Source organism: Muntiacus reevesi, chromosome 1 (assembly GCF_963930625.1).
Source record: "Muntiacus reevesi chromosome 1, mMunRee1.1, whole genome shotgun sequence".
NCBI lineage: Eukaryota > Metazoa > Chordata > Mammalia > Artiodactyla > Cervidae > Muntiacus > Muntiacus reevesi.
The window spans coordinates 273,808,887-273,835,448 of record NC_089249.1 but is presented as its reverse complement, the minus strand read 5'-3'; the positions used below and the strand labels follow the sequence as shown (position 1 = coordinate 273,835,448).

Genomic DNA, 26,562 nt, shown 5'->3' with positions numbered 1-26,562 from the left:
TTTGAACCTTTATTGCATACATGATTTTTGTTTTTCATTTTGCAGAGGTAATAGTTGCATACTTGCTGATGAAATGGGCCTTGGAAAAACAATACAGACGATCTCATTTCTGAACTATTTGTTTCATGAACACCAATTGTACGGACCTTTTCTGTTAGTCGTACCACTCTCCACTCTCACTTCCTGGCAAAGGGAGATTCAGACATGGGCTTCTCAAATGAATGCTGTGGTTTATCTAGGTGACATCAACAGCAGAAACATGGTAAGTTGTTTGCCACAAATTTAGAAATTTAGACAAACTCATCTTTGAGGACAAGTCTTTGGTCTTTATAAAGTCTTAGTTTCCAGCATTAAACTTGTTACACAGTAAGATTCATCACGTTTGATTGGCTTAATAAACATTACTTTTTGTTTTAGTGTTATTATATGTATATTTTTCCTGCCTTGTTACAAGTTTGAAATGCACATGAAACCCACAGAAGAACACAATGAAGTCCCCGCGTCCTCACATCCAGTCACGCAGCTTTAACCCTTGCCTGCTCTGCTTCATCTGTCCCTCTACATGAGACTTTCCTCACAGTTATATTGTGACGCAAACCCCAGACAGATTTTATCCACAAAAGAGAAGTCCCTTTTGTTTGGTCATATGAGCAGTTCCTTCAGTGACAAGCATATATTAAAAATGTGGCTATTAAAAAAAGATGTGGTTATTTTTTTATAGAAGGTTTTGATATGTTGGAGTATTTATATTTTACTTATAAGTAAGATCAGTGTAGCTTATACTGTATAAAGAATTGTTAAAGTTATTTTATTATATAAACATATAGATGGGTTTTATGTATTTTGAGTGGATTTTGCTTCATATATTCAAGTAAAAGTATACTTTTTAAAAGATGTTTATTTTTAAATTTTCTTTGAAATTTCTTGATAGATAAGAACTCATGAATGGATGCATCCCCAGACCAAACGGTTAAAATTTAATATACTGTTAACAACTTATGAAATTTTGTTGAAGGATAAGGTATGTATTAATCTGTTTTTCTGTTTGGTGTGTATCAGTTTTTCCTTTACGTTGTGGATAGGATAAAAAGATAAACATAAATCAGTGATCAGCAGATTCAAAGTCTGTGGATCAAGTCCGGCTTATCTGTTCATTTATTTTTTTTATGATCTTTGAGGTAAGGTTGATTTTTACATTTTTAAGTCTTGTAAAAACAAACCAAAGGATATGAAACTAGCTTGGTATAGTGTCTGTTGATTTGTAAGGTCTTTAAAGAGGAGAAAGGATTACACTACCACTGGGTAAATGCTTTATAGCTATTGTCTTCTTTAATTCTTCATAATTACTTTATAATACACTTCTGTCCCTATTGTGAAGAAAAGTCAAAGTCTCAAAGAGGTTGATGAACTTGCCTAAGTTCAAGTTCAACTTGCCTAAGTCATGCAACTTTTAAGTAGCAGAATCAGGCTCATCTCCATAAGTCAGAGACCTTTGTGTATATATTGTAAATAAACAATTCATAAAAATCATAGCAGTAAATTGTAACTACACTTGGAGTTAGATACTGTTCCAAATTTATTTTGTACAAATTAACATTAATGAGGTTTTTACTGGACTTAGGCTATAAGCATTGTGAAATTTTAAAATGACACTATAGGTTTTATTTTCAGTATGTAAGCTAGTAAAAACTTTCACTCGATAATTATACTGTTTTTCTAATGGCTGAGTTAGTCATGGAAGGAACTTTTGTTTTTCATTCTGAGTTACTTGAAGATTCCAATAAATTTTAGAATAGTACATAATTTTTATTTGAAATATTGGACATAAGTTTGTTTTTAAACTTGCCTCAGTTTAATGATTTGAATTCCATTTTTCTCTGTAAATATTAACTATGTTCTTCTGTTCATTTTAAGGCATTCCTTGGAGGTCTGAATTGGGCATTTATAGGTGTGGACGAAGCACATCGATTAAAGAATGATGACTCTCTTCTATATAAAACTTTAATAGATTTCAAGTCCAATCACCGTCTCCTTATCACTGGAACTCCTCTGCAAAACTCCCTCAAAGAACTCTGGTCTTTGCTACATTTCATTATGCCAGAAAAGTAAGATAAGATACAATTTTAATGTTAGTTTCATTTGCTAAGTTTAGCAGGAAAATAATTAGTGTAGATAATAAGGTCAAAAGAAGGTTTTATTGTCCCAAACATTGAATCAGAGATTATTAAGAAAAGAAATGGGACAGAATAGAATTTGAAATAATATTTTGATTTTTCAATTTTGTAAATAAATAAGCTTGAGCCATGGATAATAAATTATAACAGTTGATTTTGCCTGTTGTTCAGAATATCCCTTAAAAATGGAAATAGTATCATTCTTAAACAGTAGCAATAACAATAACAAGGTATTGTTCGAAAATTCCATTTTCTAGTAATTTTAGGGAAAGCAGACTAATAACTTGCCCAAGGTCATACACATATTTTCTTTCAGTAGTTTTATAACTTTCTTTGAGAAATATTTTAGTGATAATTACTCTCATACTTGAAAATATTTCTATATTTAACTCAAGGAAAGTAAACAGTTTTTCATAAAATAGCTTATTATATTTTCCATCTGTAGATATACAATAGATTTCTTGGAAGGATCGTTATTAAAAATGATTAATTTTAACTACTTTTTCCCCCCCTAAAAATCTGTATTTTGTTTATGTCTGACTATGCTGTTAAATATCAAATGCAATTTGATTTCTTTCACTGATTCTTTCATTTGCTTAAATTTTTAAGGTTTTCTTCCTGGGAAGATTTTGAAGAAGAACATGGCAAAGGCAGAGAATATGGTTATGCAAGCCTCCACAAGGAGCTTGAGCCGTTTCTGTTGCGCAGGGTTAAGAAAGATGTGGAAAAATCTCTTCCTGCCAAGGTTGAACAGATTTTAAGAATGGAAATGAGTGCTTTACAGAAACAATATTACAAGTAAGCTGTAAACAGAGCAAATGTTCTGAGGTGCCCCCCAGCCCCGATTGGGTCTTAGAGAATAGTAACAAGTCTTGAATTTTAGAATAGGTTTATTCTATGGCATAGTGAGGCAGAGAGAGATTTAATGGCATGTCTAAGATCGCGGGTGATACAAGACTAATTCATCTTATAGCACATCATTAATTGTGTTTCTTTATTTTGTACTATGTTACATTATAGAAGGTTTCTTTTTAAGTTTTAGGATTGCCATGATTCCAAGGTATTATTATGTAATTCTGATAATTATGTTATTGACAAGTGGAAGTATAAGCCAGAGAAACAAACTTAGAACAAAATTTTAGGCCCCTCTGTTTTTTTAAAAATGTTAATAAATCATATTTTGTATAATTTATGTATGTTGGATCTGTATAGTAACACTTCAAAGAATCAAAAAGAAATATCCGTCCTAGTTTCTGTTTAGATGTTCAGTTGCATAAAGCTCTGCTTCATGCATTTGAACTCTCAGAAACACATTTTATGATAAATCTATAAGTGCCATTCACTTTAAAAATACATTTACTACATAAATGTTACATTTTTGTTATGGAAAACTTCAGACCATATACAAAATAGGTTAATATAATAAACTCCATCACTCAAGCTTGGTCTTCAGCTCATAGCCAGGCACCCTCACTTCCCCTATTCTGTCATTTTGAGACAAATCAGATAAAATTGTTTCAAGTTCCTTCAAAAACTAACCTTGTACAAAGGAAGAAAATAAAAGATGTTAGACAAGGTAAATCATGGTGAGAGGAAATGTTATGCATAATTTGCAGTAATAAAATAGCCACTTATAATTTCTCTCTTAAGTTGCATGTGTATTGTGTAACTGTTCTAGAGAAGGCAGTTTGGCTAAACCAGGTATCCTCAGGATGTGTGAGGTGTCTGCCTTAGTTGCCCAGCATAGCAAAATTTGTTGGAAAGTTAAGATAGATTATAAAGTTGACCATTTTAAAAATAAATTTGGGAGTAAAGGATTAATGCACTATTAATGCATTATGCACTATTAATTAACTATGTTATGTTAAGCCTTTACTGTGTATAGTTAATAGTTCAGATAACTATGTGTTCTCATGAGTCTTACAAGTGAGGTTCATATAGTTTTGTGAACAAAGTTTAGTCCTTTTTCTTTGGAGTTGAACTTCATAATGGTGCAGTTTTGGTTTGGTACTTAATTTTTTTTATGGTTTTAGAATTCATCCTGGTAATTATTCTGCTACATCATTTTCATAATCTTTTTTTTTGAACAGGTGGATATTAACTAGGAATTACAAAGCCCTCAGCAAAGGTTCCAAGGGCAGCACCTCAGGCTTTTTGAATATTATGATGGAGCTAAAGAAATGTTGTAACCATTGCTACCTCATTAAACCACCAGATAATAATGAATTCTATAATAAACAGGAGGCCTTACAAGTAAGAATTTTAAAATTTTATTACTTCATGGTAAAGCAAAAGTCTAAAAATGTTTATTTCAGTTTTAAGTGAAAATAGCACAGTGCTTTCAATATATTGGTTAGATGTTCTTTTTGGTTAATGGTGTATTTAAATAATGGTGCTGCTTATTTTTTAGTGTTTATAAAAATATTTTAAAGTTATAATTTATCCATTTAGTCATTTTGATCATTTTTTTAAAAGCTGATGTAACTGGTCTGTCACACTTTATCCAGCAAAAATCCTTTTGTGTATTTTTCATTGTGAGGAAAATTTCAATAATAGTGATTGTGCTGAATTTGTGACATGGCAAATGGTAGTCTTAAGAAGGGCATCTGAACTTTGGATCTTCCTCTTCCTATCACTTCTGGAAGACAAACGAAGAGTGTGAGGAAGGCACAGTTGTCATTCAGCTGTGGTATCGCTTTGAAGTGCTGTCAGTGACCGCTGCCTATAAATTAGAAAGCATTTCTCACTCTTTCAGAACCTTTGATGACTTGTTTCTTCTTTCAGTGTATTAGTTGTCACTTAGTTGTTTCAGCTAAGATTTTTGGAGAAATGGTGTGATATCTAACAAATAGAGTGAAAACAGTGCTTTTTTTGGGGGGGTCTCCAGAAAACGCAGCAAATCCTAGGTGCTAAATGGCAAGGAAAATTTAGCTTAAGTCGTAGGACAAATTGATCAAGGTTCTAAAAAATTTTGAAAACGTAAATAAACTGCTTCAACATTATGAAAATTAAAAATCTTAATTTAAAATGAAGAAACTGGTCTTGTGAGACATTTGTTTCATTTGATACAGTTTAAGATTTAACATGTTATAACAATTGTAATTTATTGTTTCCTTATAGCACTTAATCCGTAGTAGCGGAAAACTAATTCTTCTTGACAAACTGTTAATTCGCCTAAGAGAGCGAGGCAATAGAGTTCTTATTTTTTCTCAAATGGTGCGGATGTTAGATATACTTGCAGAATATTTGAAGTATCGTCAGTTCCCCTTTCAAGTAAGCTTTTCATTTTGTCTTTTTTTGTTGATTTAAATTTTGTCTAATCGCTGGGTATGTTTGAAATTCTTTTGTAAATGAAGAGTAGATTTTATATAACCCATACTCTTTTTGAGAAGATAGATCTGTTTAAAAATTTTTGTCATTATTCCTTTTCTTTTTCTTCTTGACTTTACATTTAACAGCAAAGCAGTTTTTCTTTGTGTTTCTCTTAAATGTTCAAATTAAAGGGGCAGCCTTATGTATTAGGCTTTAGTCTGAGGAAGGATAGGAGAGGGCAGTACTTCTGGTGTTACCTGAACTGTTGCAGATTCTGAAGATTGTATGCTCATAGTTATTCTAATGCATAGTTTGCTGAATAAAAATACATGACTTTAGAGAATATACCAAAGAGCTAAAAGGGCTTCTATTCCATCTCTTCAATATTTATTTTGAAATTAATTCAATATAATTACAGCTAATATGAATGTTTGGGCTTGCCCGGTGGCTCAGTGGTAAAGAATCCTCCTGTCAGTACAGGAGATGCTGATTCAATCCCTGGGTTGGGAAGATCCCCTGGAGAAGGAAATGGCAAAACACTTCAGTATTCTTGCTGGGGAAATCCCATGGACCTGGCAGGCTACAGTCCTTGGGATCGCAAAGAGTTGCCCACAACTGACTAAACAACAACAAATATGAATGTTTAAAAAAGTCAGTCTTAGTACTTTACATCTGATTTATTTAATCCTTAGAGCAATTTTATGAATAATACCTAGAACATAGCAACTAGCATATGCAGCTAATAAATGACCTGTATTTAGTGCAGACAGTAAAATAGAAGTAGAATTAGAATGATGAACCTCAACACACATAATCCCTGCTCTACTGGAGCTGACAGTCCCATGTGGGAGACAGACGTAAAGCAGGCAATGACAAATAAATGTAATATTATGACTCTGGTAAGTGTTATGAAGAACAGGTGTTGGGTGATATCAACATGATTGAGATACATCTAGTCATTTAGGAGGAAAAGTAAAAAGAATGAAAGGTTTTACTAGTTCTAATTTTTCATGAAAAACAAACTTGGTACTTTAAAAAAGCTTTTGATTTTGGACTTCTCTTGTTTAGCTAATGTTTAGTAAACACTCAACATAGAATTTGTCAAACACTGTGCAAAGTGTTTTACTGTGTTCTCTCACTGTATGAAGGAAGTAGTACTTCCTGTGTTCATTTACTGAAGAGGAAACTGACAAGGAAAAAGGCAAATTACTTGCTCAAGGCACTGGTGAATGGTAAAGATGCTCAAATGTGGGCTATTCAACTAGATCCCATGGGGCCTTGAATCAGTGATTCTCATATTTTAAAACAGAGGGCTTTTGCTGAATTCCTCTTACAGTTTCTGATTCAGTAGGTCTGAAATGGGTCTCAGTAATTTGCATTTCTAAGTTCTCAGGTGGCACTGATGTGTGGGTCCGTAACCACGCTGGACTCAATCAGTGTTTTTTAAAACTGTGGGCTCTAACCCATTAATGGATCTGAGGATCAGTTTAATGGGTTGTTTAAATGTTGTACTAACATTTTTTAAAAAATAAGATAATAAAATAATGAGGGTATGTCACAGTACACTGTGTCATGAAACTTGCTTTGAGTGTATACTGTGTACTCATTCACATGTAAAACATATTCTTATAGTGGGTCTCAGGTAAAATGATGATCAGTGCTATTATTTACTATTAGCAAAAGTAGTTCTAGTGGTTAAGAACACAGGCTTTGGAGACAGATTGCTTAGTCATTGCTTTCCTACCTGTAAGTACCTCCTGGTCTTATCAAAAGCAGTGCTGCTTTTTCATACTTGGTTTTAATTCCTTTTAAAAGTTTTTATTCTGTTACAATGCAGTATTTTAATGTTTTATTCCAGAGATTAGATGGATCAATCAAAGGGGAGCTGAGGAAACAAGCTCTGGATCATTTTAATGCTGAAGGATCAGAGGTATGAATGCTTTTAAAATTGTAAATAAATTGTTTCAGTCATTATTTTAGTCATAGTTGTAGTTTTTTAAGAAAAGTGTAATTGGTGGTAGCCAGTTTTGATTTACAAGTGAGGTTTTTGAAATCCATATTATCTGTTAAACGTGAGGAATTTTACCTTTTTGTATCAATACTATTTCAATATAGGACAGTTAATTTGCGTCTAAATAAACTAGACCATTTTGATTTAGAATTCTTTATGAATTGTTGTTTATTATTCCCATATATATTTGTATTTGGGAGTCTTGGTTTTTGGTTTTGCTAGCAGCAGCAGATACATTTTATTAGTAATTTTAAAGCTGTGTTTCACTTTTATTGGTAAAATAGCTTTTAAAAAAATGTAATAATTTAGGGCAGTGCCGGGCCTTCATTGCTCCACATGGGCTTTCTTCAGTTGCGGGAAGCACGGGCCGCTCTCGCGTTGCAGCTCGCAGGCTTCTCCTTGCAGTGGTTTTTCTTGTTGCGGAACTGGGGCTCCAGAGGCCCAGGGCTCAGTAGCTCCCGCACAAGAGCTCAGGAGTTGTGGCTCACAGGCTCCAGAGCACCGGCTCAGTGGATGTGGCGCAGGGATTAGTGGTCCCACAGTATGAGGGGTCTTCCCACTCCAGGGATCAAACCCATGTCTCCTGCGTTGGCAGAATTTTTTTTTACTACTGAGTCAACAGGGGAGCCTGGTAAAATACTTTTTAAGTTCAAGAATTCAGTTATAAAATTCTCACATTGATTATTCACAATCACAATTAAGAATTTAAAATTGTGCCTTTATATTTCCTTACAGGATTTCTGCTTTTTGCTTTCCACAAGAGCTGGAGGTTTAGGAATTAACTTAGCCTCAGCTGACACTGTTGTTATATTTGATTCTGATTGGAATCCACAAAATGATCTTCAGGCACAGGCTAGAGCTCATCGAATTGGGCAAAAGAAACAGGTATTTTTTGTCCTCCTTATTTTACTGTTTTAGAGTCTTTTTTATCATCAGTGTTTAGAATTTATTTTGGTTTATCCTTCGGGTAAGATTGTTGAAACAGGCATATTGTTATTGAATACATAGAGTGCTGAGGAGCTTGAATTTATCAGAATCACCTGGAAATTGAGAGAACTGAGAAAACTATGCCTGAATAGGATCATGTACTTTTTTTTTGATCATAATTTGTTCACAACTGTAGAATATAATGTTTTTCATTCAGTATATAAAAATATACATTTAAAAATATCTTCATATACTTATTTTAACTATTGAAAGGGATTTTGCATCATACATTGTTCCTTTTTTGTTAATCATGTACCCATAAGATTCTCCTTGCAAAATAGCCATTCTCATAATTTTTGTATAACTCTCTGGAACACTTGTAGTAGCCCTTGAAAAAAACCATCTGTCATCTTTTTGATATCTTGGTTCTTGTATTTTAATTACATTTACCCTCATCTGGGATAGTGTCCTGAAACTTCTTCAAAGCAGGAGGTGATAAACAAGTAACACAAAGGGGCTTAGAACATTTTATTTACTTTTTAAACATTCATATTTTCTACTGAGAACTAAATCCATAATATAAAACTAAAACAATGTTTTGCCCAAATAATTCTCATAAAAGAGAGGGAAACTTGAAACAAGGATGACAAGAAGCGGAAACAAATTACAGACTGTCAAAAAACGAGAAAGTGAGGAAATAGGATATTCTTAGAGGTGAGCTGGGCCTAATGTATTTGTGAAGAGATAACATATTTCTGTGTTATGAATGAAATGGGAGAAAGTGTTGCTTTCACTGATAGATACCTCCCACGTTGAAATCCTCAACACATGGCTAGACAAAACATACCACTGCACTACTTAAAGACTTTGGCTACCACATCCTCTAATACAGGGTAGAAGAAAGAGGACATATTAGGAAAAGAACCAATAAGAGAAAATACTATAGAAAGGTGTGTGGTAGACCTCTGGGATGAATACCTGAATAAGATCACAAAATAATGCAATCAACTTTCTTATCATTGTGTTAAAAAAATTTTTTTAATGTAAGTATATGTATGAAGTATGTTTTCATTATTAAGTATATGTATGAAGTATGTTTTCATTATTAATGAGGTGGATTCTTTATTTCATTATTGATGACATGTAAGATTCCTATGGTACATGTACTTGCTATTTTAGTAGTAGTTGGTTCTAAATCTGATCAAAGGAGTCTAAGATCTCCTTTTAAACATGTTCATGCAGCAACTACACAGTGAGTAGTTGTAGGTTACTAATGCAGATTAGTTTTATTGGTGACCTAATACTGTGCACATTTGGCAATAATTTTTGATAAAGATCTAAATAATACAGTATTCAGTTATCTACAGATTTACACAGTAATTCTATTACTGAAAAAATTAATGTGTACTGTAACTTTGTAAGAAAGCTTCATGTTTATATTAAAATATGTATCATTTAGACTCAGTTCAGTTGCGTCCAACTCTTTGCGACCCCGTGGACTGCAGCACGCTAGGCCTCCCTGTCCATCACCAACTCCCGGAGTTTACTCAAAACTCATGTCCATTGAGTCAGTGATTCCATCCAACCATCTCCTGCACTGACGAGCAGGTTCTTTACCACTGGGGCCACCTGGGAAGCCCCTCATCCAACCATTTCATCCTCTGTTGTCCCCTTCTCCTCCCACGTTCAGTGTTTCTCAGCATCAGGGTCTTTTCTAATGAGTCAGTTCTTCGCATCAAGTGGCCAAAGTATTGGAGTTTCAGCTTCAGCACCAGTCCTTCCAATGAATATTCAGGATTGATTTCCTTTAGAATGGACTGGTTGGATCTTCTTGCTGTCCAAGGGACTCTCAAGATTCTTCAGCACCACCACAGTTCAAAAACATCAATTCTTCAGTGCTCAGTTTTCTTTATAGTCCAACTCTCACATCCATACATGACCACTGGAAAAACCATAGCTTTGACTAGATGAACCTTTGTCAGCAAAGTAATGTCTCTCTCTGCTTTTTAATATGCTATCTAGGTTAGTCATAACTTTCCTTCCAAGGAGTGAGCGTCTTTTAATTTCATGGCTGCAGTCAGCATCTGCAGTGACTTTGGAGCCCCAAAAATAAACTCTGACACTGTTTCCACTGTTTCTCCATCTATTTACCATGAAGTGTTGGGACCAGATGTCAAAATCTTAGTTTTCTGAATGTTGACTTTTAAGCCAACTTTTTCACTCTCCTCTTCCACTTTCATCAAGAAGCTCTTTAGTTCTCCGCGTTCTCCATTAAGGGTGGTGTCATCTGCATATCTGACGATATTGATATTTCTCCCTGCAGTCTTGATTCCAGCTTGTGCTTCTTCCAGCCCAGCATTTCTCATGATGTACTCTGCATATAAGTTAAATAAACAGGGTGACAATATACACCCTTGACGTACTCCTTTCCCTATCTGGAACTATTTAGACTCAAGATAAATTTAAAACAGTTTTAAAAAATCATTTGGAAGACTTAAAGGGCACAGAATAATTTTTCATTGTGCCAGAATGTCCAGTTTAATGAAGAATACCTAATATTCCAGGTCCCAGTGCTCTAAATGCTGGTGAGCCCTAGTCACTGTGAAAATTAACAGTGGTTCCATAAATTTTCAAGATATCCCTGAATGGTGATTTTGTGTGATATAGAACCACTGACTTTGAGAAGCGAAGCAAAATCACTACACGTTCAGTTTTGTCTTTTGCAAAGCTTTTTGTTGTTAATTGCAGAGCTTCATCATTAACTTGAAAAGTGACTTGTGGAATTTTGGATCATATAGAATGATGAAACAATCAGAATTAAGGGAACTGGTATAAGCTTGTCCTAAGTTTGCCACCATCCCCTTTCCCAGGTGAAATATAATTTAAAAAATTACTGTCATTGCTTTAAAAAAAGAAAAAGCAAACTGACCAAAATATAAGGAAGGACATAGTCTCAAATAATCTTTAAATCGAGGAAGCTTTTTTTGCTTTTGACCAGTGAAAATGTCACGTTGGCTGAATTTCAGACTCTGTAACCAGTATTTGGGCATTTAACATTAGCAGAACAAATCCTTATTACTGTATTTTCAATTTCATCGTGTGTATCTTTACAGGTGAATATTTATCGTCTGGTTACAAAGGGATCAGTTGAAGAGGATATTCTTGAAAGGGCCAAAAAGAAGATGGTTTTAGATCATCTTGTGATTCAAAGAATGGACACAACTGGAAAGACAGTACTACACACAGGTTCTGCCCCTTCAAGGTAGTTACTTTCCTTTAACAAAAAAGCTGTTGCATAATCATACTATGCTCATTTCCCCAAAATGTTACATAGTGTAAGCAGATCACTGAAGTACTGTGTTTAGTGTTATTTATTTTTCAAAGCACTGAGCTAATTCCCGGTCAGTGGAATGCATGTGAGTGCATGGTTTCACCATTCTGGTTTTGTAATCTTGGGGGAAGGCCCTAGGCTTCAAGTTCTTTAGTTTTAAAATAAGTGTACTAGTAATCTTTCACTTATCTAACTATGTCATATTAACTGTTATAAAGGTGACTATGCCAATAACTCATGAAAGTGCTATGTAAGTGTTAAATTTGTGACTGTTAGTGTTAAGTAATTTTTGTTTTTCCTAATTTTAGTTCTACTCCTTTCAATAAAGAAGAGTTATCAGCCATTTTAAAGTTTGGTGCTGAGGAACTTTTTAAGGAGCCTGAAGGAGAAGAACAAGAGCCCCAGGTAAAGAAAAAAAAACTTGTCTCAAAATGTCATTTTTAAAACTATAAATGTAAAATGTATATATCTTAAAACATAATAAAGCATATTTAAAGTAAAGATTTCTTTTTCTAGGAAATGGATATAGATGAAATCTTGAAGAGGGCTGAAACTCATGAAAATGAAGCAGGACCTTTAACTGTAGGAGATGAATTACTTTCTCAGTTCAAGGTAGATTTTCTTCTTAATTTTTTTTTCATAATTATATAAATGGAGAAGGTGGGGTTTTTCTTTTGTCACTTAGTATTTTATTCATCTTTTTTTTAGGTGGGATCAGCAGGGTAATCTTAAAAAATGTTAACATCTTTGTCTTAAAATCTGCAATGATATATAAAAATTTTTCTTTCTTCTTCTATACCAACTGAGCTATCAGGGAATAGCTTCTTTCTTCTTCTAGTGACATGACTTGAAACGTACCAGATAATTTTCATAACTGAAGACTTTTAGCTGATTTTTATTGCAGCAGTTTTTGACATTAGATTAAGCATTATCCTAACTAAGAAAACACAAGTAAATCAGACAAAGTAAACAGTAATATTGATAGATACCCCTGGGTTAGGTGGTTTAGTTGCCAACTCACATCTGACTCTTGCAACCCCATGGACTGTAGCCTGCCAGCCTCCTCTGTCTATGGATTTTACTGGCAAGAAGACTGGAGTGGGTATTCATTCCATCCCTTCTTCAGGGGATCTTCCCGACCCAGGGATTGAACGTGGGTCTCCTGCATTGCAGACGGCTTCTTTACCAGCTGAGCCCCCAGTGAAGCACATCCCAGGTTAGGTGAGGGCCAACAAGGTAGCAGGGAGTCCTGAAGCAACATAAGTCAGCCGTCCTTAGAGTAAGGTGTGCCCCAGATGTTTAGTGTAAAGAACCAGATTGCTCCACATCCTCGCCGTTTTCAACAAGCTTAGGTGTTTAAGGATCAATTAATGTTGTTCCTTCATTCAGCAAATACTTACTGAGTACCTGCAATGTGCCGCACACACAGAGCATAGTTTTCTTGTATTTCCAGTTGCCTGTAAGCTTTAATGTACCTGTATTGGCAGTTAACCTTAAAGAGTGCTTTCTGTATACCAAACTCTGCACACTTCTTTATATTTTTTTTTTTCTGCACACTTCTTTAAATGTATTGTTATTTAATTCTCACAAAAATTAGTGTGCTGTTGCTAACTCTCCTTTTTTAGAGATGAAGAAACTAGCGCTTCGGGAACGTAAATAAGTTTATGGTCTCAGAGCTCCTTGTGTCTTGTCATCAGCTCTTCAAGTACTTTTTTTATGATCGTAAAAATAAGAATATTGAGTTGTTTTGCAACACTTTGTGGTTAATGGGCTGGTGTGGTAATTACTACAGAAAGTGATTTAGTGTGATACTTTATAAACTTGTTGTTACTTTGTTAACTTCATCTAGTTCTATTATAGTAATAATTTTGTTGATCAGCAGGGCAAAAGAGACTCATTCCTGGAAGATAATTCTTAGAAGTCATTTGGTTTGATCTACTTTGACCTCATAAAGAAATAAACTTAATTTAGCAATCATATTTGGTTTAACCCATAGTCATATTCATTATCCTAGGACTATTTAAGTTATCTTATTCTGATATGCTTCGTCCTTCCTGCTAAGAAAGAAAAAATATAATTTAAGGATGAATAGTTCTTTAATTTTATTTTGCTAAAATTCTGGAATTTATCAGGTTGCCAACTTTTCAAATATGGATGAGGATGATATTGAGCTGGAGCCTGAAAGAAATTCAAAGAACTGGGAAGAAATCATTCCTGAAGATCAAAGAAGACGATTAGAAGAAGAAGAAAGACAAAAGGAACTTGAAGAAATTTATATGCTCCCCAGAATGAGAAACTGTGCAAAACAGGTGACTTTTTAGTTTAAAAGCTGTTTCTGTATTATAAAGAGTATTTACACCTGGACTATCTTTTTTATGAGAAATATTGGTGCTTCTTTTCTTCTAAAGACTTCATCGGATTTAATAACGCTTGTCTCATAAAATGAGTTGGAAAGTGTTCCTTCTTAACTATAACCTAAATTTTATAAATATACAACTATCAATATATTTTTTGAATGAGTGTATTTGGTTGTTTCAAAAAATTTGTTCATTTTATCCAAGTTGTTGAGTTTATGGGCATAAAGTTATTAATAATAATACCCTCTTAAGTATCCTTTTAGTGTTTATAGGATATTTAGTGATTTCTCTTATTTTTCATTCTGTTAATGAAATTAAAAGACACTTACACTCCTTGGAAGAAAAGTTATAACCAACCTAGACAGCATATTAAAAAGCGGAGACATTACTTTACCAACAAAGATCCGTCTAGTCAAGGCTATGGCTTTTTCAGTAGTCATGTGTGGATGTGAGAGTTGGACTATGAAGAAAGCTGAGTGCTGAAGAATTGATGCTGTTGAACTGTGGTGTTGGAGAAGACTCTTGAGAGTCCCTTGGACAGCAAGGAGATCCAACCAGTCCATCCTAGAGGAAATCAGTCCTGAATATTCATTGGAAGGACTGAGGTTGAAGTTGAAACTCCAATACTTTGGCCACTTGATGTGAAGAACTGACTCATTGGAAAAGACCCTGATGCTAGGAAAGATTGAAGGCAGGAGGAGAAGGGGACGACAAAGGATGGGATGGTTGGATGGCATCATCGATTCGATGGGCATGGGTTTGAGTAAACTCCGGAAGTTGGTGGTGGACAGGGAGGCCTGGCATGCTGCCGTCCATGGGGTCGCAAAGAGTTGGACACAACTGAGTGACTGAACTGAATTGATTGGCATTTTCTTTCTTGATCATTCTAAGTAGAGGTTAATTTTATTCATCTTTGCAAAGAGCCACTTTTTGGTTTTATTTTTTAATTTTCTGTTTAAAGTTTCGTTGTGTTTCATTCTGTGTGTTTTTTCTTTCTTTTTTCTTTTGCTCTCCTTTTAAGTATCTAAAGATAAAAGCTTAGATCATTAAGACTTTCCTTTTCTAATATTAGCATTTTTTTTAAGGTCCTGCTTTTTCTATGCCTTGTGAGTTTATGTATTTATTTATGGCTGTGCTGGGTCTTTGTTGCTGCTCGGGCTTGTCTTCCCCCCAGTTGTGGTTCGTGGGCTTCTCATTGTGGTGGCTTTTCTTGTGGACCACAGGCTCCTAGGGTGCTTGGGCTTCAGGAGTTGTGCCACTTGGCCCATTGCAAGTGGAATCATCTTGGACCAGGACTCGAACCTGTGCCCCCTGCATTGGTAGACATAAACTCTGGACTACCAAGGAGTCCCAACATTAGCATTTAATGCTGCAAACTTCCATTAACCACTGCCATTTCTGAATCTCCTAAATTTTGAAATTTGTTGTGATCTCATTTTCATTTATTTCAGTATACTTTCTGATATCTTTTGTGACTTCCTCTGTAACCCATAGGTTTTTTTTCTTTCTTTTTTTTAAATTTATTTTTATTAGTCGGAGGCTAATTACTTTATAATATTGTAGTGGTTTTTGCCATACATTGACATGAATTAGCCATGGATTTACATATGTTCCCCCTCCCGATCCCCCCTCCCACCTCCCTCCCCATCCCATCCCTCTGGGTCTTCCCAGTGCACCAGCCCTGAGCACTTGTCTATAAAACACTGATGAAAGAAATCAAAGAGGACACAAATAGATGGAGAAATATGCCGTGTTCATGGATTGGAAGACTCAATATTGTGAAAATGGCTATACTACACAAAGCAATCTATAGATTCAATGCAATCCCTGTCAAGCTACCAATGGTATTTTTTACAGAACTAGAACAAATAATTTCACAATTTGTATGGAAATACAAAAAACCTCGAATAGCCAAAGCAATCTTGAGAAAGAAGAATGGAACTGGAGGAATCAACCTGCCTGACTTCAGACTCTACTACAAAGCCACAGTCATCAAGACAGTATGGTACTGGCACAAAGACAGAAATATAGATCAATGGAACAGAATAGAAAGCCCAGAGATAAATCCATGAACCTATGGACACCTTATCTTTGACAAAGGAGGCAAGGATATACAATGGAGAAAAGACAACCTCTTTAACAAGTGGTGCTGGGAAAACTGGTCAACCACTTGTCAAAGAATGAAACTAGAACACCTTCTAACACCATACACAAAAATAAACTCAAATTGGATTAAAGATCTAAATGTAAGACCAGAAACTGTAAAACTCCTAGAGGAGAACATAGGCAAAACACTCTCCGACATAAATCACAGCAGGATCCTCTATGACCCACCTCCCAGAATATTGAAAATAAAAGCAAAAATAAACAAATGGGACCTAATTAAACTTAAAAGCTTTTGCATAGGTTTTTTAAGAAGCGTGTTGTTTCGTTTTCAGATATTTGGGGGATTTTTCCAGGTATCTTCATTGTTGATTTCTCGTTTAATTCTTTTATGGTCAGAGAACATACTTGTATGATATGAATTTTTAGAAATCCGTTGGTGTTTATTTTATGGCTCAAATGAACAGAGCGTTAGATTTTTAAATAATGGTAGCAGTGCCATGCCAAGCTATATTGGGTCCTGTGGCAAGAGGAAAAACTTTAGAGGCTTTGCATTAGCTTCTGTTATTTTAGAATACTGTTTTATTTCAGGATTATGTCTTGGTTGTTGAATTTTTTGTTATCTCCTTAAACTTTGCGTCTGAACACACCCCAGACTGTGCCCTGCCAGTTTTTGGTTTTTCTTTTCCTACAAGCATATTAGGTCTGCTGTGTCCTCAGTTCTGTAGGTGAGAATGATCTGGCCAGGCTTCCTGGCTGTCCCCTCAAAGATGACTCTGTCTTTCTCCAGGCCTTTACCCTGAAGGAGAATTTTCTCTAATCTCCAGCCCCATTTCTAGTCTTTCTCATGAGCACCTGGTGAAAGTTAGTGGAGGTTTGTGGAGAAGTGCCTGCGATTGGGTGCAGGTTCTCCCTGTGTCTTTTGTCCCCAGGAATCCTCTCTTCTCACAGTAGCTGAGTCTTTAGCAAATGTTAGCTGACTTTTCTCTTACCTTCTTGTATGATACTTGATGTTTACCACTCACCCTCTTCACAAGTAAGCCAGTATTCGAGTTCTACCTCTTATAATCTGTATTTCCTTACTTTAATCCTATTGATTGCCTTGTGATTTGATGTGTGTAATAGAAGTCAGTGTTTTGTAGATTAGATTTTTTTACCTTTGCGATAAAGATGACTTTATTGGCAAGTGTTCCTTTTCATTTCTGCTATCAGAAAAAATGTCTAGGAATGATGTTGCCGGGTTAGCAGAATGATTATTTTTAAGATGTTTGATACAATATCAAATTGCCCTCTGTTGTATAAATACCCATCAGAGGTGTTTGACTATCTTGTTTTTCTTTACCAGTACCAGTATTGGCTAGTATTAATAAGTTAATATTGGTCAAGTTGATGGATTAACTAATTACACTGCATTGTTACTTTAATTCACATTTTGAAAAATATACCAAGAGGTTGTATAATTCTGTTTGTTATTTGATTAATCACTGTTAATAACTTTTCACATATTTTTACAAAAGGAAAATGAATATTTTCCTGCTGTTTTACTAGAATGTTCTAAGCATTAAGACTATTAATATAACTCTTTGACATTAATCTGCTGTATTTTGGGTGGTTTTTTTTTTTTTGGCTTTTTAATTTTTTTATAGAATATTTTTGATATGTACTTGTTAATTTTGTCAATCATAATGCTTTCATTGCTCTTAAAACAGAAGCCTGCTTTACCTAAACTTGGGCAAAATTTTGTTTTCAAATTCCAGATTAGTTTCAATGGAAGTGAAGGGAGGCGCAGTAGAAGTAGGAGATACTCTGGATCTGATAGTGATTCAATTTCAGAAAGAAAAAGGCCAAAGAAACGTGGAAGACCACGAACTATCCCTCGGGAAAATATTAAAGGATTTAGTGATGCAGAAATTCGGCGGTAAGATGACATAAGACCATTTTTACTTCAGCTTGGTTTTAGTAGTGGGTGAAATTAAAACAGAAATTCCACAAAATATAAAGTTTTAGAAGAGGCAGATATAATTGTGTGGGGATTGGGTGGTTCTGATTTTGGTTGTTCATTGTAACTATGAGTCAAAAACAAGTTTGGCATCTAATCTTTGCTGTGTTATTTATTGTTACTCTATTTGGACTGCTAAATTATTTTGGTTTTATTAATGTGGTTCAGAATAGTGGTCCTTTTGAATAATGAATGTATACTTAAATACATTATTTATTAAAAATTCTCACTGTATATGACTCCCAACATTACTGTTTATGTGGGAGTAATTTAGTCCCATATTTTTCTAGTTTTTTTACGCTGGGGTGATTGTTTTTTTTAAAATAACCATGTTAAAAAGTGTTTGATATGTCCAAATAGGAACTGAGGTAAGATTGGCCTTTCAGATAAATTGTAGTTTTATTTCAAATTGTATTTATTTATATATATATATATATATATATATATATATATATACACACACACACACACACAGCTTTATTTACGGAGGATAGGATAATAGCTTATTTTGTTTATGTAATATTTTTGTGTATGAAATTTGTGAAAGGTTGTTCATTGTTGTATTTTGAGAGTTTGTTGTTTCTTTCAAACTATTGTAACTCATTTCTTTTAAATCATAGACCTGTCTGATAAAGTTCTTCCTCATTTTTTTCTACCAGAAAACTAAATATATTGTTAGATTTTATTTAGGGTACTTTTATGGCCACCTGATTTGCTGGACTTTCTGTCTTTAGTTGAAGAAGCAATGCAACTTCTACTTTTCCTGGATATTTTCCCTCATCCATCAACCACTTGGGTAGCTTTGTTCCTAAGTAATACTTATTTTTCCACTGTTGGTAGAATGCCATATATCTGATTTAAAACTATATTCAGTAAATTTTTATCAACACTTGAAATGTGAGGAGGTGTAATATGATTGAGAATTCTGGAGACACTTCCTCTGATAGCCTTGACCCTTTTTTGTCTTGTGAAAATAATAAAGTAATTTCTAAAATAAAATTTAGCTTCTATTGTTTTATTTATATTGGTTTCTAAATATTATCCTGGGTGTTAAAATATGTCTTATCTTTATTGGTATCTAACCTTTTAACATTTTGATTCTAGCATAGCTTATTCATTTTTGTTAGTAATAGTGCCTTGAATTATTGATAATATTTACACTAACAAGTATTATTTCTGTATATCTGTTTTGTAACAAATAGTGAAGCCCACATTTAAACCAATTATTTTCTGTTAGGTTTATCAAGAGCTACAAGAAATTTGGTGGCCCTCTGGAAAGGTAAACACATTTGTCATTCTTAGTGGAATTACAGAATGTGTTACATGCTGTCAGTTTTATTTATACTATTCTTAAATTTTTTGCAACAGGTTTTTACAAAATTAGCCTGTAGAAAGCAAATTTCAAATAGATTTTTTAAAGTGTTTTAGTACTATCCTTAATTCTTTCTAGTCTCTAAAATTTTATCAACAAATGTTTTCTATAAAATACATGGTCTATAAAACATTTGCATTTTTATAATTGTAAGGTACTTTTCAAATGCTTTTTCTTATCTTTTCCTTACAATCTTATAAAAATAGCAGATTCATCCAGAGAGAAGCTAAATTGCTAACCTAGCCTCTGACTTCAGAGACCAGTTTTATCAGTTATTCTCAATAACTGCTGTAACTACTATCTCAAGTATAGAGTTGCAGAGACTCAAATTGGTTTAATTCTCTTTTTCTCCCCCAAACTCCTCCTTAAAATAGGGATATTTTCTATTTTATTTTGAGAGGACCTGTATGAAGTTACACTGGAATACTTACATAATTATTTTAGATGAAGAGAAAAATGTTTTGAACATTTATCATTATTCATATTATCTGCTTACTGTGTAATAATAAAAAAATTATAGAACTTTACCCTTATGTCTCTTAAATGGCTTCATTTTCTCTGCATTTACCTGAAAATTGTATTATTTTATTACAGATTAGATGCAATTGCTCGAGATGCTGAATTAGTCGATAAGTCAGAGACAGACCTCAGACGACTAGGAGAATTGGTACATAATGGTTGCATTAAAGCTTTAAAGGACAACTCTTCAGGAACAGAACGAACAGGTGATATTAAAATGAAAGTGATTTGAAGAGAGATAAATGAAATTGTTAAAATCTGCTTTTATTGAATTTGGTTGATAGTGTGTGTTAAGTTACCTATTTATTAATCTTAAAAGATGCTTTACAGAACAAAGTAAGGCCATTTCCAGGTAATAGAAAATGGGGAACAGAACTGTATTATTGAAGGCAATAGAAACTCTCTGCCTGGTATATTTTCTTGCTGAGAGGTAACATCAGAAATTGTTAGTTCTACTATATTTTTAGTATGCATGCAAAGTCATTTCAGTTGTGTCCGACTCTTTGCAACCCTGTGGACTGTAGCCCGCCAGGCTTCTCTGTCCATGGGATTCTCCAAGCAGTACTGGAGTGGGTTGCCATGCCCTGCTCCAGGGGATCTTCCTGACCCAGAAGTCAAACTCATGTCTCTTATGTCTCTTGCATTGGCAGGTGGGTTCTTTACTGTATTTTTAGTATAGTATAGATGAGATATTAGAAGTATAAACATGTGATATTGGTTTTAACATAGTTACTTCATTATACTTTGTAATTTATCTTTCTAAATAAAAGTAATTAGATAAGATTCAATAATTAGATGTACTGAAAAAAAATCATACTGAAACTCTCATTTAGAATGGTTGACATGTTAATCCCAGGTGGTGCAGTGGTAAAGAACCCGCCTGCCAATGCAGGAGACTGAGGAGATGCAGGTTAGATTCCTGGGTCAGAAAAGATCCCCTGGAGGGGGAAATGGCAACCCACTCCAGTATTCTTGCCTGAAAAATCTCTCATGCACAAAGGAGCCTGGCGGGCTACAGTCCAAGAGTTGGGCATGATTGGTAACTCAGCACAGCACAGTACATGTGTTGGCTGTAGTATGTGAAATGCTTTCTGTGAATCCTCTTGCGCTATATTGTAATCACTAGTATGTAGTGAAAAGACTTGGAGTGAAATTTAAGGTTTGCCAGCAAGCCTCTCCCCTTAATACAAATAAGTAGTACTTAAAAATATGGGTAAATAAATACTACTACTTTTTAATATAAGTAATAACATACATTGCTTTGTATTTTGTAGAATTATATATTTTATGCTTTTTAATATTCTTTTCCAAATATAGGTGGTAGACTTGGAAAAGTAAAGGGCCCAACATTCCGAATATCAGGGGTACAGGTGAATGCCAAGCTGGTCATCTCCCATGAAGAAGAATTAATACCACTGCACAAATCCATTCCTTCAGATCCAGAAGAAAGAAAGCAGTAAGTTATTTTTTCCATTGTAAAATACTTGTTACTCAATAATTTGGACATGAGTGTATGTTAGAAGTGGTTTTTATTCCATAGCCAGTTTGAATGAAATGTTTTTAAAAATAAAATAAAGTACAGTATTTTGAAGTTCTAATGACCAAATATGGTTTTCAAAATTTTTAATGAGGCAATTATAAATTTGACAGTGGTTGTTAACTTTAATGATAGGTATATCATCCCATGTCACACGAAGGCAGCTCATTTTGATATAGACTGGGGCAAAGAAGATGATTCCAATTTGTTAATTGGTATCTACGAATATGGATATGGAAGCTGGGAAATGATTAAAATGGATCCTGACCTCAGTCTGACACACAAGGTACTGAAATACTTGACTCTGTTGGCCACTCTTGTTAGATTGGAGTTTGCTTTTAAATTACGTTAGAAATAAAGTCAGCTCAGGGTCAGGAAAGTTAGCTTTGTGATCTTGACTTCTTTGGAATCTGGTTTTCATGAAGAGGTTGAATTTAAATGATGTCTAGAATCTGCTTTACCTCTGAAATTTCATTTCTGTTATTTTCACAGCATCAGGTTAGAAAGTAAGCCTCTCATTTAATCATTAACTATCTGTATTAATCAAGAGCAGAAAAGGATTGTTTTGTGAGTGTGTGTCTGTGTATATTTAAATACCAGTGTTTAGGATTTTTGGTGATTTGATGCTATCACACTCGTTATGGGCTTCCCTGGTAGCTCAGCTAGTAAAGAATCTGCCTGCAATTGAGAAGACCCTGGTTCAAGTCCTCGGTCGGGAAGTTCCCCTAGAAGAGATAGGCTACAAACTCCAGTATTCTTGGGCTTCCTTGGTGGCTCAGATGGTAAAGAATCTGCCTGCAATACGGGAGACCCGGGTTCAATCCCTCTGTTGGGAGGATCCCTTGGAGGAGGGCATGGCAATCCCACCCCAGTATTCTTGCCTGGAAAATCCCCATAGACACAGGAGACTGGCAGGCTACAGTCTGTGGGGTCGCGAAGAGTTGGACATGACTGAGCGGCACAGCACACACTCGTTACAGTCGTTTCTTTGCCTGGAATGGGAGACACTGGAGGCCTGCCCAGTTCTTATACTTTATCTTTTTATATTTTACTTCTTCATGGACTAGGGGGAGCCTTCAGCTATTTGTCATTTGCTACTATGAAGCAAAATTAGTTTATATTTTCATTGTAAAAGGTTTCTCACAGTGCCTGCTTTGGGTCCTCTTCTAGGTGGACAATACTTTATATTCTAGGGATTTTTGTATACTTCACAGTTAAATACACTGTTTAGAAGGAAGGAAATCTAGGAACACTATGATTTTAATAACACTGACTGCTAATATACCATTATGTATTTGAAAGAAATTTCTAACCTCATACTGTGTAGTCTTTTTATAAATAGAGGGATAGTTTTCTTGTGTATTTAGAATTCATTTCCAGAGAAAGAAATCTTTGTGGCATAGGTATAAAAAATGTATTTTACATTCAATGTTGTTTATTCTTTCAAGAGTTATAACTTGCTAGCACATTATGCATGTTTTTTATGAGAAGGCATTTTTAAATGAATATTATTTTTCATGTTATTTATTAAAGACAAGATGAAAAAATTAATTGCTTTTCAGATTCTTCCAGATGATCCTGATAAAAAGCCACAAGCAAAGCAATTACAGACACGTGCAGACTACCTCATCAAATTACTTAGTAGAGATCTTGCAAAAAAAGAAGCTCAGAGGCTTTCTGGTGCAGTAAGTTAAAATACGATGCTTAAGAGCACTTTACTTTTGGATAAGATAAACCTAGTTTACCCCATCACCCTAGATTCCTGTGGTTAACATGGGTTCATCAGTGTGTTTATCTATAATTAAGTAGCTTTGTTTGAATATGGTAGTATTTTGCCAACTGATCTCAGCATTCAGGTTAAAACTCTACTGAGTCATGTCTTTCAGAAGAAGAATCTCTTTTTTCCTAGTATTTAGTATGGGAGCAACTTTTGGAGTGAAATGCGGTGTTTTTTGAGAGGTCAAGCCTCCGTTACTGGAGACAGGGCAGTAATTGGATTTGGAGGCATTAGGCAGCTTAAGGAATAGGAAGTATTAAAGATCACCAAGCTTATTTATTGATTGTGCTCCACAAAAGAAGGAAAAAGGCAGTAAAAGAGAGGTAAGATTGGTGTAACTTAGTACCAACAGACTAAGGATTGGGTAGGAATGTCTATTCTTTTAGCTTAGTAGATTTAGTATTTAAGATTTTTTAATGGAATCTGTGGGATTGGTGAGAATAAAAATAATTATTTTTAGGGAGGTTCAAAAAGGCGAAAAGCAAGAGGTAAGAAGAATAAAGCAATGAAGTCTATAAAAGTGAAAGAGGAAATAAAGAGTGATTCTTCTCCCTTGCCTTCAGAAAAGTCTGATGAAGATGATGATAAGGTAAGAATGTGTTTTAGAAAAGCAACCTGTTATATATAGAAAAGGGCACATGGTATGTTTTCAGTATGCTTTACATTTGAAATTTGAACTTAGGCTTAAAATTTTACTTTTAGATACTGAAGTCCTTTTTTATAGTTTGTTGTGTAGTCTCATTTATAGAATAGAAATCTACCATCCAGTAGAATATCATGTCACTAAAGGGAGAGAGCAAAGGTCCTTCCTTTTCAAACATTTGCCATTTGAAGACATTGTCTCATTTTGTTACGAATTTTGAATGGGATTGGCTTATCTTAATTTTTATTGCATGTATCATTACTAATGGGATTCTGGATTATTTCTCTCAGAATCCACATACATGCAATCAGTAGTCATGCAAAGAAAAGAATTAGTCTTTGTCAAGATTTGGTTAGTAACACATTGGCCATACTTGCACTTTTCAGGATGAAATCACTTCTGTGAAACATCCAAACAAAAAAGTTAAAACAGAAAGAGACAGTGAAGAAAAAACTGAGCCAGATGTTTGTATAAAGAAGGAACCAGAAGAAAAGAGGGAAGCAAAAGAAAAGGAAAATAAAAGAGAACTTAAAAGGGAGATAAAAGAAAAAGAGGATAAGAAAGATATAAAGGAAAAGGATTTTAAAGAGAAAAGAGAAAACAAAGTAAAAGAAGCTATACAGAAAGAAAAAGACATAAAAGAAGAAAAGGTATGCAAATCATAATATAAAATGTAGAAAGTGACACAATCAGCATATTTGCATTTTAGGAGAATAAGCTGCCTGTCAGCCCAGTTAATCTCAGTAACAGCTCTTTAGAAATACATGTGCATATCTAGTAGAGTAGAAAACAGGTGTAAGTCCTTTTTTAGATACCTTACCTAATAAGTAATATCATAGGATAGCTTTATTTTTGGTTTCCCCAAGTGGAGAAAAGATAAAATAATAGTCAAAATGTTAAATGTGAATAAACTTTATAGACTACAGTGAGAGTAAGTTGTCTTCTGGAGGTGTGATCACTTCTGCCTTTGTTGTTGTGTATTTGTTCTCTCTTTTCACCAGCTGAGTGAATCCAAGTCTGAAAGCAAGGAAAGATCTAAGAAATCCTCAGTGTCGGATGCTCCGGTCCACATCACCGCAAGTGGGGAACCAGTGCCCATAGCGGAAGAATCTGAAGAGCTGGATCAGAAGACATTCAGCATTGTAAGTAGTAAAGTTTCTGGTTATTGGAAAAATGCCTGTAACATTTGAGTTTATATTGATCTTTTAAAACTTTAAATTTAGAAATGTATTTGAATTTGGTAGTACTGCACTTCATAGTATTGGAGTTCTTACTTTTCTCTTGAACATGTCAGACAAGTTACAGGATGTTTTTACTTGCTCTTCCCTTTGTTTAAAATGGCTTACACCTTCATTTTCTTTAGATATCTGCTCAAACATTATCCTTGTCTGAAATCTTATACAAGGTAGAAAGCTCCCTGCCTTGTCTTTCTTTTTTTTTTTTTAAATCATAGTTGTCACCATTTTAAACACTATGTCTTGTTTATTTGTTGGCTCTATTCTACTGGAGTACAAGTTCCATAAAAGCAGGGTCTTCATTTTATTTACTGCTCTATTTTCTGGGTCTAGAACAATGCCTAGAATATAGTATGTGTTCACCCTACAAGGGGCTTCCCAAGTGGCGCAGTGGTAAAGAATCTGCCTGCCAGTGCAGGAGACACAAGAGATGCAGGTTCAATCCCTGCTTGGAAACATCCCCTGAAAAAGGAAATGGCAACCCACTCCAGTATTCTTACCTGGATCCCAGGGATAGAGGAGCCTGGCTGGCTATAGCCTGCAGCGTTGCAGAGTTGGATGCAACTGAGCATGCACCCACAGCAGAATATAAGCTACCAAAATTGAACAAGAAATAGAAAATGTAGAGAACAAATATAAATAACATAAAAATTAAATAAGAAATGTTTTCCCTTTTTTAAAAAGTCAGGCTTGGCTGAATTCTAACTTTAACTAAAGAATACATAATTCCCAGTGTTTCCAGTGTTATTTAAATTATTCCTGACAAAAGATGGAAAGTTTCCCAACTGATGTGAAGAAATAGGTCAATAAAACAATAAAGTACTCAGAAACAAATTTTCACATATAAGGTAGACACCTGATTATAAGAAAGGCCCTTCCCAGCAGGGATGTGAGGATTTCTGTTTTTTCAAATAAGTGGTGGCATTAGGTCAACTAAATACATCATCTGTAGTTGACCCATCCTTGCATACCCAGAAGTAACCCTACTTGCTACTCATGGATGTAATTACTATAAAATTTAAAGTTGTTTTTGCATTTATATACAATAGAATTTTTCTGTAGTTTGATTTTTAGCAATATTTTTAGCTTGGTTTTGGTATAAGGTTAATAGTTTTTATTACATAAATCGGACTTTATTGAATGGTACAGATTTTGGTATGTTGTCCTTTTACTAGCGTTCTAGTGATATGTAGGCCAAGGAAAAAGATTGGTTTCTATCAAATACCCTGACATCCCTGACTAGAAAGCAGCAAAATTCATCTTTA

At 34.6% G+C, this 26,562-nt stretch overlaps 1 protein-coding gene across 2 annotated transcripts in view; it reads left to right on the top strand.

Moving 5' to 3' along the window:
- The window catches only part of CHD1 (chromodomain helicase DNA binding protein 1), a 75,217-nt gene that overhangs the window by 35,100 nt on the left and 13,555 nt on the right, over window positions 1–26,562 (top strand). Inside the window, exons 12-32 of one of the 2 annotated variants that reach the window (XM_065919493.1) lie at window positions 46–262; window positions 932–1,021; window positions 1,915–2,105; window positions 2,784–2,972; window positions 4,265–4,427; window positions 5,295–5,447; window positions 7,345–7,416; window positions 8,233–8,382; window positions 11,538–11,686; window positions 12,064–12,160; window positions 12,272–12,367; window positions 13,888–14,064; window positions 17,973–18,133; window positions 19,452–19,493; window positions 20,181–20,311; window positions 21,423–21,561; window positions 21,778–21,928; window positions 23,205–23,327; window positions 23,880–24,008; window positions 24,449–24,712; window positions 25,064–25,204. In XM_065919493.1, the coding sequence (XP_065775565.1) occupies window positions 46–262; window positions 932–1,021; window positions 1,915–2,105; window positions 2,784–2,972; window positions 4,265–4,427; window positions 5,295–5,447; window positions 7,345–7,416; window positions 8,233–8,382; window positions 11,538–11,686; window positions 12,064–12,160; window positions 12,272–12,367; window positions 13,888–14,064; window positions 17,973–18,133; window positions 19,452–19,493; window positions 20,181–20,311; window positions 21,423–21,561; window positions 21,778–21,928; window positions 23,205–23,327; window positions 23,880–24,008; window positions 24,449–24,712; window positions 25,064–25,204 (3,025 nt within the window). The remainder of the gene's footprint in view (window positions 1–45; window positions 263–931; window positions 1,022–1,914; window positions 2,106–2,783; window positions 2,973–4,264; window positions 4,428–5,294; window positions 5,448–7,344; window positions 7,417–8,232; window positions 8,383–11,537; window positions 11,687–12,063; window positions 12,161–12,271; window positions 12,368–13,887; window positions 14,065–17,972; window positions 18,134–19,451; window positions 19,494–20,180; window positions 20,312–21,422; window positions 21,562–21,777; window positions 21,929–23,204; window positions 23,328–23,879; window positions 24,009–24,448; window positions 24,713–25,063; window positions 25,205–26,562) is intronic. The other variant, XM_065919533.1, reaches the window with a different exon arrangement.